This window comes from Panthera tigris, chromosome A3 (assembly GCF_018350195.1).
Source record: "Panthera tigris isolate Pti1 chromosome A3, P.tigris_Pti1_mat1.1, whole genome shotgun sequence".
Taxonomy (NCBI): Eukaryota; Metazoa; Chordata; class Mammalia; order Carnivora; family Felidae; genus Panthera; species Panthera tigris.
In genome coordinates this window covers 130,842,282-130,854,371 of record NC_056662.1, presented here as the reverse complement: position 1 = coordinate 130,854,371, position 12,090 = coordinate 130,842,282, and the positions used below count along the sequence as shown (strand labels likewise).

The 12,090-nt window shown below is 53.3% G+C and overlaps 1 protein-coding gene across 8 annotated transcripts in view; it reads left to right on the top strand.

Annotated features, from left to right (window-relative positions):
- The window catches only part of GREB1 (growth regulating estrogen receptor binding 1), a 145,671-nt gene that overhangs the window by 70,964 nt on the left and 62,617 nt on the right, over nt 1–12,090 (top strand). For all 8 annotated transcript variants that reach the window (XM_042982484.1, XM_042982482.1, XM_042982487.1 and 5 more), the window contains exons 3-4: nt 3,631–3,750; nt 6,684–6,860. In XM_042982484.1, the coding sequence (XP_042838418.1) occupies nt 3,631–3,750; nt 6,684–6,860 (297 nt within the window). The remainder of the gene's footprint in view (nt 1–3,630; nt 3,751–6,683; nt 6,861–12,090) is intronic.

The window sequence follows — 12,090 nt, the reverse complement described above, 5'->3', positions numbered from 1 at the left end:
GCCGGCTGTAGTGGGCTTGATTGTTCAGCCCAAATGTTGAACGAAAACCAGGGCAGACCCTCCAGCTTTTCCTGTTTGTCCCGCAAACAGAATAGAGAAATCCTCGAAAGGTGCAGGGGCCTGGGAGTGGGGCGGGGGGGGGGGGGTTGTAGGGAGAGGGGAGCTGGTGGGAAGGGGAAGACACTCTTTTTAGTTTGCTGGGTGTCACAATAAACTGAGCACACAGCTCTGCCCCTGGTTTCTGCATCATAAAACCTGGCGCGGATGGCCTGTGCTGGCGACACCTCGTTTTATAGTCTGTGTGTCTGTCTCTCCCCCTGGGTCTCTTATTACTGTCCTTCCTCAGACAATTACATTAAAGATGGTTTTTATGACCAGGGTGCTGGTCATACTAAACAGCCCTCGATCTGTTAACGTTTTCTGTATTTGTGAAGGTGATGCAGCAGGGGCCTTTGTGACTTTGTTCCCTGGCGTAGAGGTCTTACCACTTCCTCTCAGGGGAAAACCCTTTTATTACATGTTGTTTACTGTTTTTAGAGAGAGAGCAAACAGAACAGATACCAGCAATTTTGGGGTAAGTATTAATTAATTAAACAAGATGCAGGTAATTCTTGGGATCCCACCCACTCAAAATGTCCTACGGCTTCTTCCCGCAGAAAGATGCAATGAAGTAGGAACATTACAGTGAATAACAACCCCCGTGCTCTGCAGAGTGAAGGTAGTGCAGTGGCATTTCTAGCGTGAAGGTCCTAAGGTCCCCGTCCTGTTGGTTTTGTCTGTCTGAGGCCGTGTGAATGCCCTCCTCCCTCCCTCCTCCTGCCGGGAGACCTTGGCCAGCAGTCTGGTCTGGTCTGCTCCTGGCTACAAGCTTCCTCGCCCTCGCTGCTGCCCGACTGATCCCATCAAAGGCCCTGGGATGTCTGCTATAGACCTTTGACCCTTGAGGGCAGCTTTCTTATCTGCTGGATTTTGAGCTCTTTCTTTGACTCTCCGAGGCTTAAGATCCCCTTCTTTCATTCTTTCTGACAGTCTGAATTCCTGTTCTTTTTGGCTTAGCAGAATAATGTGCAGACAGACATTCCTGGGTCCCCGAGCGCTCCAGTGGCTTCGACTTTCTCGCCCCTTTTCACTCACTTGGTTGGTGTCTTGGCCGTCCCCTCCGGGAGCCCCCCCCCCCTTCCCGGGGGGTACTGGCTCAAAGAGCAGATGTGATTGTGCAGGAGAGCCTTCTGTGACTCCCTCTCCTCTGGTGGTTACAGGACAGTCCCAGCCCCCACGGGGTCCTGTGCTGCATTGCGGGCGCCTGTGGTCTGGGCGGGACTCTGTCCCTCCTGCTAAAGCCACTCCAGACCTGCATTTAATGGCAGGAAGGAAGCATCTGAAGGAGGCTCCGGAGTTTATCCCCACCCCCCTTGTGCTCTTCCCGGGTAATCTTTTTACAGTCTTCCTGCCGCCTCTGTGTACTCCAGGCCCAGAAAGACAGAGACCCCAGGAATCTTCACTTCCTGCTCTGACCTACCCAAGGTCACGGGCCCAGGCTGGCTTACGGTGTTCACTTTCTTCCGCCTCTTGTCCCACAGGCGCCTTTTAAAATGGTGGCCACCATGAAGATATGTTCCCAGTACCCTGTGCTGATTCAATCACATCAGGAATATTCTGTGCAACTCTGAGGGCTGCGTTTCCCCCCTGCATAGACTACAACAGCTCAAAGTGCCCTTATGTAAACACCTCCTTTTAAAGATGCGGGATCTGGGGGCTCCTGGGTGGCTCAGTTGGTTGAGCATCAGGCCCTCGATTTCAGCTCAGGTCATCATCTCAAGGTTCATGGGTTCGAGCCCTGTGTCGGGTGCCACACTGCCCCTCTCACTCTGCTCCTCCCCTGCTCACTCTCTCTTTCTCTCTCTTTCTTTCAAAAATAAATAAACATTAAAAAAAAAAATAGAAAAGTTGCAGGATCTAATGCACAGAGAGGTTAAGTCACTTTCCTGTGGCCGCACAGACCATGGAAGGCCCAAGTACTAGAACTCGGATCCACAGTTCCCAGCTCTGCCTCCCTCCACTGCACATGACTTCGTCATTGAACTAGAACCAGCGGATGGACGGAGGGTGTGAGAGCCAAGGAAGAGGAGGTTGGAGAAATGGAGAAAACAGGAGACAGAAATAAAAAAGAAGAAACAATGGTCTCCCAGCCCGGCCCATTTAAGAATGCTGGGAGTGACCCTGTTCCATGAAGACACGTTCATGCTGTTTGTTAAATGACACTTAAACGTAGACAAGTTGAGAGGGATTTTTAACCCCAAATTTCTGTTAAAAAAGTCAGGACTATTCTTGCGTAGCCTTGGAAATTCACGAACATGACCCCCCTTCTCTAGCCGAGCTGGGTAAAGACAGCAGGTACCACAGCGTGTGCTCGCATCGGCTGGACAGGTGTTTCCTGGGTGCTTCTCTGCATGAGCATTTTACGGGGTGCCCGGAGTACCGAGACGGAGAAGGGCAAGGACCCCACAATCTAGGAGCTGAGAGTCTGGGGAATGACAATAAGCTGTTCCATTGCCCAGGTAGAGTGCCCACGGTGAGATTCCCGTGGCCCATTGCTGGCTCTCCTGGCCAGTTTCGTGTTTTCCGTGACTCCTAAAATGCTATTTCACTTGGAAAAAAAAAAAAAAAAAACAACTGGGGCGCCTGGGTGGCTCAGTTGGTTAAGCGGCCGACTTCGGCTCAGGTCACGATCTTGCGGTCCGTGAGTTCGAGCCCCGCGTCGGGCTCTGTGCTGACGGCTCAGAGCCTGGAGTCTGTTTCGGATTCTGTGTCTCCCTCTCTCTCTGACCCTCCCCCGTTCATGCTGTCTCTCCCTGTCTCAAAAATAAATAAAACGTTAAAAAAAAAAAGAAAAAAAAAAAGAAAAACAACAACAACAAAAAAACAACAACAAAAAAAGAAACTTTCCTGAAGTCATAACCTGCCTGGCCCTGTTCTGGAATGGTGCCTTGCGTGTATGTGACAAATTTGGGTGTGTGTTTTCAGAAATGCCTATGTGTCCATTTTTCCCTTGGGGATGAATAAAAAGGTACCGTTCGTGTTCTGTAGAGGCGATTCACGCCACGTTTTCTGTTCTTAACTAACCGGTTCAGTCAGTCGCTAGAACATCGGTGCAGGCAGCAGACGCAGCTGGGAACGGGCCAGCTGTGCTGCTTAGCGGGTCTCTGAAGAGCGGCAGGCCGATCACTTGGGCCTCTCTAGGCCTCAGTGTGCCCACCTGCAAAATGGTCTAGATCTTAATCTGTGGCACCTCCCACAGAAATACTTTTGGAGTGCCTACCAGGTACAGGCTTCGTGCACCGTTCTTCTCCACCAGTTACCACGTGTTGACCCCGGTGTGTGTGCAGACAGGCGCAGCTCTCGTGGATGGGGAGACAGGTGAACCCGGATTCGAGGTCACGAGGCCAGACTTGGAGCCTGAGTCTGTGACCTGGGGAGAGTCCCCTGACCTCAGCTGGCCCCTCCAGCAAAGACGGGGGATGAACGCCCGACCTTGGGGTGTGTCTGTCGGGACGGGCTGGCTGTTCGGTGGCCGGGACTTGCGGACTAGCTGCTTCTGCCTGACGCCTCGCTCCCCTTTGCCCCTTCCAGGTGGAGGCCGAGGGGACAATGAGGACGAGGAAGAAGAGGGGGAAGGGGCGCTGGAGCCCAGCGGTCCCCCGAATCCCTACCAGATGCACCCTCCGCCCGAAGGCTGCTGCACCACAGACGGTGAGCCCGCAGAGTGCGTGACCCTGGCCCCTGGCAGGTGACAGCGGGCGTACCCTCCCCCACCCAGCAGCGTTGGCTGCACCTCACCGTGGCCGTCAGGCTCTCACCCCTCAGCGCTCTCTGGACAGCCTCAGCTTTACCAACGGGTTTGGGTCCAGCAGTTCATTTTGCTACGTTGGCTGTTTGAAAACTAGAACGTGCCTCTCAATTCGGGTCGGCTGGCGCTGCACGTTTAGCTCAGACCAATACGCGGGAGCGATCTTTCTCCTTTATCGCACTTTATGGCTGAAAAAGACAGGCCTGTGGTCTCTCAGGAACCCCGTAGGGTCGGGGACTCGCTCCCGTCGCGCTGTTGAGGAACCGAGGCACAGGGATGCCAGATGATTCATCTGGGCGTAAGAGCTCACGCTCTGCATGCGGAGACACTCGGATCAAACCCCTGGCTCTCCCACTCTCTAGCCCAACAGCCTGTCTGAGTGGCGTATGTTCATCTGTCACCACGCCAGGCGAATGGTTCAGTGAGTGAATTAATTATTGCCCCTCCCAACTCTGGAAGTTTGGAGATAAAAGATACTCTCGGATATCGGAGCTAGTTAGGTCAGCCGACCCTTCGTCCACGGCGTGGGAAGTGCTAGCAGGGTGGGGTGGGCGACCAGGGGTGCCTGGGAGCCCACGAAAGGTTGCTGACACAGGTCGAGAGTTTAGGGAAGGCTTCCTGGAGGAGGTGGCCCATCGTCCGGGTTTCGGAGGATTGGCAGGAGTCTGTGAGAGGGTTGGGGGAAGCTGGGACATTCCAGACAGAAGAACGGCATGGGCAGAGGCTCAGGATGGGGAGCGTGGAGCCCATGTGGGGAGCTGCCAGCAGTTTAGGTAGGAGTCTGAGGTGTGGCTGGGCAGGGCTCGGTGCGGGGATCATGTGGGGTGTAGAGGCCCCGTGTGTGGGGCTGGACGTGACCTTGTGCAGGATGGCGGCAGGGGAGGCAGGCAGCCCTCGCTGGGGCTGCTGCTCTGGGGTGAGGGACACCAGCACAGTGGCCCTTCACGAGGGGGCCTTCTCGTGTCCACCTAATGAAACAAAACAGCGAGCTCTCCAGTGGTCATCATGGTGATTTTCAAAGAATTTCCAAGTAAACGCAGCAACGGTGTCCATAGCCCATCTTCCTCCAGTTCTTCATTTAAAAAATATTTTTTTAATTGTTTATTCACTTTTGAGAGAGAGAGAGAGCATGGGGGAGGGGCAGAGAGAGAGGGAGACACAGAACTGGAAGCAGGCTCCAGGCTCTGAGCCATCAGCCTGGAGCCCGATGCGGGGCTCGAACTCACGGACCGCGAGATCATGACCTGAGCCGAAGTCAGACGCTCAACCGACTGAGCCCCCCCAGGCACCCCTCCTTCAGCTCTTCAGAAGGCTGGGCCCAGGCCACGTAGGTGGAAGGCCTGCTTCCCTAAGACAATGGAGAGGAGCCACCCCGAGCTGGGTCGGACCTGCCTCCACCCTGGCCCTCCTCTCTGCGGCTCTGAGCAAATCACGTAACCTCTTCGGAGCCTCGATTTCCGTATCTTCAGACTGGCAGCTGGAACACTTCCCCACAGGTTATCAAGTGACAGCTTTGCAGAGCTTATCCCGGCCCAGGGCCTGGCCCACCGTGGGCACTGGCTCTGTGCCTTCTGGCCTCCCCACCCCTCAGGGCCCCTTTGTGGCCCTCCCGCCGGGGGCACGGTGTTGTCGATGGCGAAGCAGGTGTGTGCGGGAGGAGTCCACTGACGGTACTGTAGGGTTTTGCAGGGGGAGCCTTGGGACCATCAGGCCATGTTAGCTGTCACTGCCTCCGTCGGTAACTAAGGATGGAACGGACACGGGATGGGGCTGGATGTGCCCAGAGACCTTGCGAAGGGCCTGTCCAAATAAGTCTCAGCTGTTTCTATTTCCAGATAGCTCGGGACATGTATTTCTTAAATTTTTTAAAAAAGTTTTTAGGAATTTATTTTGAGAGAGCAAGTGTGGGCGGGGGGAGGCACAGAGAGAGAGAGAGAGAATCCCAAGCAGGCTCCGCACTGTCAGTGTAGAGCCTGATGCGGGGCTCGAACTCATGAACCGTGAAATCATGATCTGAGCCGAAATGGAGAGTCGGACGCTTAACTGACTGAGCCACCCAGGCGCCCCTGGACACTTATTTTTTGAATGGGAAATCTACTTAAAAGCTCTAAGATACAGAATGTCCAAAAGGGTGTGGAGTGAAAGCCTCCTTGACGGTCAGTGTCCTTGTGTCCCATCCCCAGAGATGGCCAGTGTTACCAGGCTCTTGCTCCCTATTTGTGACATTTGTCTTTTCCTCATACGTGTAAAGAACACTGGGCGTAAAGAATATCAAATTGCTGGGGCGCCTGGGTGGCTCAGTCGGTTAAGTGTCCGACTTCAGCTCAGGTCATGATCTCGCGGTCCGTGAGTTCGAGCCCCGCGTCTGGCTCTGGGCTGATGGCTCAGAGCCTGGAGCCTGCTTCCGATTCTGTGTCTCCCTCTCTCTTCCCCTCCCCCGTTCATGCTCTGTCTCTCTCTGTCTCAAAAATGAATAAACGTTAAAAAAAAAAAAAAAAAAAGAATATCAAATTGCTCACAATCTCTTATGGATTTATCCTGTGTACATTCTAATTGACCATCACGTGCCTACACTTTTTCCTGGTGAGTTTCATCTGTACGTCAATGTGTATCATATGGTGACACCATCGTCATAAAAATAATTAGCGTGTGGTGAGTGTCCTCAGTAAGTAGGGTCCTAATCTTACCTCTTAGAACTAGTTTGAAAGTCAGCCACATCCAGAGGTGAGCTTTGTTCCCGACAAGACCTGGAACGCTGTCCTCCCTTTGCCCACGCGGAGCCCGGGTCCGGGGAGGCCCCTGGGCAGCGTGTGTGAGTCTCGTCCGTTCCTCCCAGGGTTCTGCCAGGCGGGGAAGGACCTGCGTCTCGTCTCCATTTCCAGTGAGCCCATAGACGTCCCTGCAGGCTTTCTCCTCGTGGGGGCCAAGTCCCCCAGCCTGCCGGACCATCTCCTGGTGTGTGCCGTGGACAAAAGGTTCTTGCCGGATGACAATGGGCACAACGCTCTTCTTGGTAAGTCCTTTCTTTGCCCTTCCCTGTGGCTCCATCCGCATGGGGGACAGGGACAAGAGAGGCCATGGGGGGCGGGGGACAGGCCGCCTTTGGGGGCAGGGGACAGGCCGCCTTTGGGGGCTCTTGATCACTGCGTCCTACCGCCCCGTTTGTTTTTCAGTAGGCTCTTTCCGTGTGAAGTGGAATGTAAATGAGATTTATCCTGAGATGTGGCTGACCTCCTATAGAAAGCCCATCATTTAGTACTGTCTTGTGCGTATGTTCATCAAGCCTTTTCTAAGCGCCTGCCTGTGTCGAGAATAGGATACGGGCCTTGTGCTCGATGCTTTCAGAGGGCATCAGACCCGAGGCGGTGAGAGAACAGGGCTGAGTGTGTGTCCCTGCTTGCGGAACATTCATAGCCTTCTCCAGAAAGTGGGGAGCGATTCCTCCACGGGCCCTGGCCCCTTCACCTGGTCCGGTGTCTCCCATGGAGGAGAATCCGGCAGGCAGAAGGGCTGGTAATGATCTGGTCCAGACGTAGCATCAGGAAGAGTCTTTGCTGTAGAACACTTCAATTTCATGCTCGATACACCCCCCAAAAGCTGAGTAGCTAAATGCACGCCAGTGGGTATTTACTGAGCGCATTTTAGGTCTGAGGCACTATGCAAAGGACCCGAGAGGGGAGGAGGGGAAGAGGGGAGAGCAAGGATTGACCCGCAGAAGATGAATAGTTCCTGCCACGAGGAGACAGTGACTCTGGGTAAATGCTGAACCAAGGCAGGTGAATGTGGGCTGGACAGACAGACACAGCTCTGGGATGGTGACTGGAGAGAGAGAGAGAGAGAGAGAGAGAGAAGAGAGAGAGGAGAGGAGAGAGGAGAGAGGAGAGAGAGAGAGGAGAGAGGAGAGAGAGAGAGGAGAGAGGAGGAGAGAGGAGAGAGGAGAGAGGAGAGAGAAGGCCAACTCTGTCTCTCTAGGCAGGAGAGGCTTATTATAACTAGTTCTCGAGAACAAGAGTAATCCCGGGAAATTCACTCTACCAAAGGAGCTCACGGAGTCCTCCCGTCTCGGATTTAATTTGCTCGTCGAGGCCACTCAGGATGAAACGTGCTGGTAAGACTGTGCCAGTGACTTGGTCAGCGTTTGATCTGGCGGCGGCCGCGGCTTGGGCTGAATGCTACCACTTAGTGACTGTAAAGGAATTGCGAGGGCAGTAAATCAAGGAGGTCCTGTGTCTTGAAACGTGGGGACAAGAATCTTTGAGTTCATTCACCGCCAGCCCCTAACAGCTTTGGCTCCTCAGGTGGCGAGTGCAGAGGAAGTGGGGGCCTTGTTAATTGCTCGCCAAAAAGCCATCGGAGGTGGGTTACGAGGGCCGGTCGGTAATAACCGACGCTTTCTTCTTTCAAAATAACTTTACGCTCTCAGCTTGCACACTTAACACTGTGTAGGTTTCCTGCAATTAACCCTCATGGGTGTGCGGGACAAGGTGGGCCTACAGCCCTCCGGGGGCCTGGGCTCCGCCCTTTTTAGTGACCTATAAAACGGAAGCTGTGGAATATCTTGGGGGAAGCAATGGCTTTAGCTCCTAATTTATAACCGCCCCCCCCCCTCCAATTTATAAAGAAAGGAATCTTGTTTTAGTGACTTGGGATCAACAGAGGGATTTTGTCTGAGAAGCTGAAAGATGAAAATCTAGATGTGTGTTTCCATTTTTTGACGACGGGAATTCCTCTCGATTGGCTGATCACTGAGGCAGGAGACGACCTCCAGCTAGAATGTCCTTTTCTCTCGGGGTGTAAATGAGTCCTATGTTCACGCAGCATTTGTGGAATGTGTACCCCGTGTCGAAGGTGGACCTTCAGTTCAGCCCAGGGCCCCAGAGTCAAGTCCAACCTGGTCCTTTGCTGGGAGCTTGCCAGCTGGTGGGAAAGCTCGGCCAGACGGGGACTTTCTAACACATCTCTGGGCGGCACGTGAGAGCTGAGGGTTAAGGTGCCGAGGGGGTACAGGAGGGCACACGGAGCCCAGTGACGGGAACAGTGTCTGAGGGTGTGGTGTGTGAGCTGGGCCCTGAAAAACCAGTGGCATTTTGCAAGTCAGAGAACAATAGCACCTACACGCTAACGGCAGCCACTTTACTAAGCACTTATCGCGTTCTAGAAACTGTTGTAAATAAGTTATCAGTGTACCCGTGGGTACGTTATTATCTAGCATTTGTGCATGAGGTAGCAAAGGCACAGAGAGGTTAACTGACTTGCTCAGGGTCGTCACCCGGCCGGTAAATGGCAGGTCCTGAATTTGAGCCCAGGTGCTCTGGTCCTGGCCCTCCTACTCCGGGGAACGGGTGCCCTCAGGAGGGGGAACCGTGTGCGTGAAGGAACATGGTGTGCTGGAATGAAGGAGCGGAGGCTGGGAGTGGGGGCTGCTTGGGCCCTGCCTGGACAAGGCTGCCATTCCTGGGAAGTCATTTTTCAAATAATAGTATAATGCGTCTGTCTTGTGTCTTTAACAATTACTAACACACGGCCAGTCTTGTTTCACCCACGACTCCCTCTCGAACTTCTGGATTGTTGGGGAAGCAAACCCCAGACGTGTCGTTTCACCTGTAAACGTTTCCGTGTGTATCTCTAAACAATAAGGGCTCTTTGTTAGAATTCCTATACCGTCATCGTATGTACAAAATTTAACAGTAATGCCGTAAGATTACCCAACAGCCAGTGTGTTCAAATTTTGTCTTACAGTTTTGGTTTTGTTTTGATGGATGTTTTGTTTGAATCAAGAGCCGACCAAGATTGTCCCAAAGCATTTGGCTGACCTGTTGCTAATTCTGTCTTCACGCATAGGTCCCTCCTTCCTAGTTGTCCCTTACAGTTTTTATTTTTGCAAATGTTCAAAGAAGGTGATTTCTGTGTTTGTTTGTTTGTTTATGTTTATTTATCTTTGAGAAAGAGCGAGAGAGAGAGAGCAGGGGAGGGGCCAAGAGAGAGGGAGACACAGAATCCGAAGCACGTTCCAGGCTCCGAGCTGTCAGCACAGAGCCTGGCACGGGGCTCGAACTCACAGCGAGATCATGACCTGAGCCGAAGTTGGACGCCTAACCGACTGAGCCGCCCCTGATTGCTGTGTTGTTAACTTGCAGTGTAGAATGATCTCTTAGAGGTCACATGAATAACTGATTTCTGCCCCCTTCTTCCAAAGCGACAATTAGGGGCAGGGGAAGTGGCCGTGAGCCTCTTACAGGATTCCGGGGGTCTTGTTGGTTATGTGGCAAGAATGCACCACCAGCCAGCCTTGAGGTTGGTCCCATCTTCCTGTGCCCATCACCCCCATCCCGCTTCTGTCGCATCTGAAGCCCGACGCGGCTCTTAAGGCTTTCCCTGAGCCTCTGGCTGCTGCCTGGTACACTCTGGCCTGTGTCCCCCTTCCCAGGCACACGCAGGAGAATTGCAAAGGGAGGTGCGCTTTGGAGTCCTCCAGAGGCCCACCTTCAGAGACGCAAGGAGAAAGTAGATCCCTTGCGTACTTTAGTCGGAACGTGGCCAGAATACCGAGGCTGGGGGCCATGGACGTGTTTTTTCCTCATTCGCCGTTAGGCTCTATTTACCTCCACGACGAGGATCGTGGCAGAAACAACAGCAGTCAAATACAAAGTGGAAAAGGAGGAAGTTGCCCATCACACCCAAGTGAACCTCCATTGTACTTTGCCCATTTTCTTCTCCGTGCACCATCCAGGTGGGGCATTTGAAATGGTTTTCACAGCTTGTATTTCACAAGCGTGGACATAAGGCTCGGTTTTGGTTTTTCTGCTTCACTTGCTGCAATACCCCAGGACGATGCTACTTTTATCCCAAGTCGCCGTTCGCTTTCAGGGAACAGGAGGGCAGGCCTGCCTGTGATGACTCCGTCCTTAAAAGGAGCACGGAGCCCCTCTCAAGGTCTGACCTCGGCCTTAGGGTCCAATTTAAGCCCTGCCTCGCCAGGAGGTCTTTCCATGGAAGGGGGAGCACATGTGGGCACCAGTTCGGGGTGTGCATGTGCGACACCACCCCGGGGTGCCAAACGCGGCTTGGCTGGGCCTGAGGGGAAACTCGATAGTGCCGCCCCCGTGTGGTCAAGAAAGACTCGTTTTTATGGAATAGTTCCTGGGGGGTGGTAACCTCGAAGGAACCGTTTCTCTGCACTCTAGATATTTATGCCGGAGAGTTTGAGGATTCAGGACAGGCTTTCTAGGCCTGTCTTCTAGAGAGAGTATCATCCTGGGGCTCCTGGGTGGCTCAGACGGTTGAGCGTCCGGCTTCGGCTCAGGTCATGATCTCACGGTCTGTGGGTTCGAGCCCCGCGTCGGGCTCTGTGCTGACAGCTCGGAGCCTGGACCTGCTTCGGATTCTGTGTCTCCTTCTCTCTCTGCCCCCCTCCCCCCGCCCCATCTCACACTCTGTCTCTCTCTCCTTCAAAAATAAATAAACATAAAAAAGAAAAAAATTAAAGAGAGTATCATCCTGGTCCTGGTCCTGGTCCTGATTATCTGCCTGGTCCTGAGGCAGATTTCCAAAGAGAACGGCTCATTTTATTCTTCCTCGTGAAATTTTTTTACTGCCGTTGAGACAACTTCTGGGAAAATTAGAATTGCCTCACATGTTCAGCTGGGGGTGGCTTAAACCATTTCCCCTGTCTCCAGGGACCAGTTGGTCGGCCGTCCTGTGGTCCCGAGTCGCCTCTTAGAAGAGCAGTCCGTATTTGCTGCAGCTTGCAGCTGGCTCCCCAAATACTTACCAGGCAGACCCAGGCCTTCCACCTTCGGAACCACGAGAAGGCCTTCCCGATGGCCCGTGGTCCCATCCCTCCATCTGAAAGGGCGCAGTGGTCCCACCGCCCACATTTGTCACGGATCAAAGGCCTGTGGTCCATGTAGCTGTCTCTGGATGGCAGCAGGGCCCCGGCAGGGTGCTTTCCGCACACCTTGGTCTTGTAGTAGTTCTGTTTCTCGTTCATCCATCTTTTCAACACTTGGGGTCAGAGTCCCTTCCAGAGAGCTTGGAAGGTTTCTCAGGGCCTTGTTTTTTTGTTTTTGTTTTTTTGTTTTTTCCCCCCCATTTCACTATTTACCTATTTATCTTTTAACTTACGTCCAAGTCAGTTAGCATATCGTGCAATAGTGATTTCAGGAGTAGATGCCAGTGATTCATCCCCGATGTGTAACACCCAGCGCTCCTCCCTTAATGCCCCTTGCCCATTCAGCCCATCC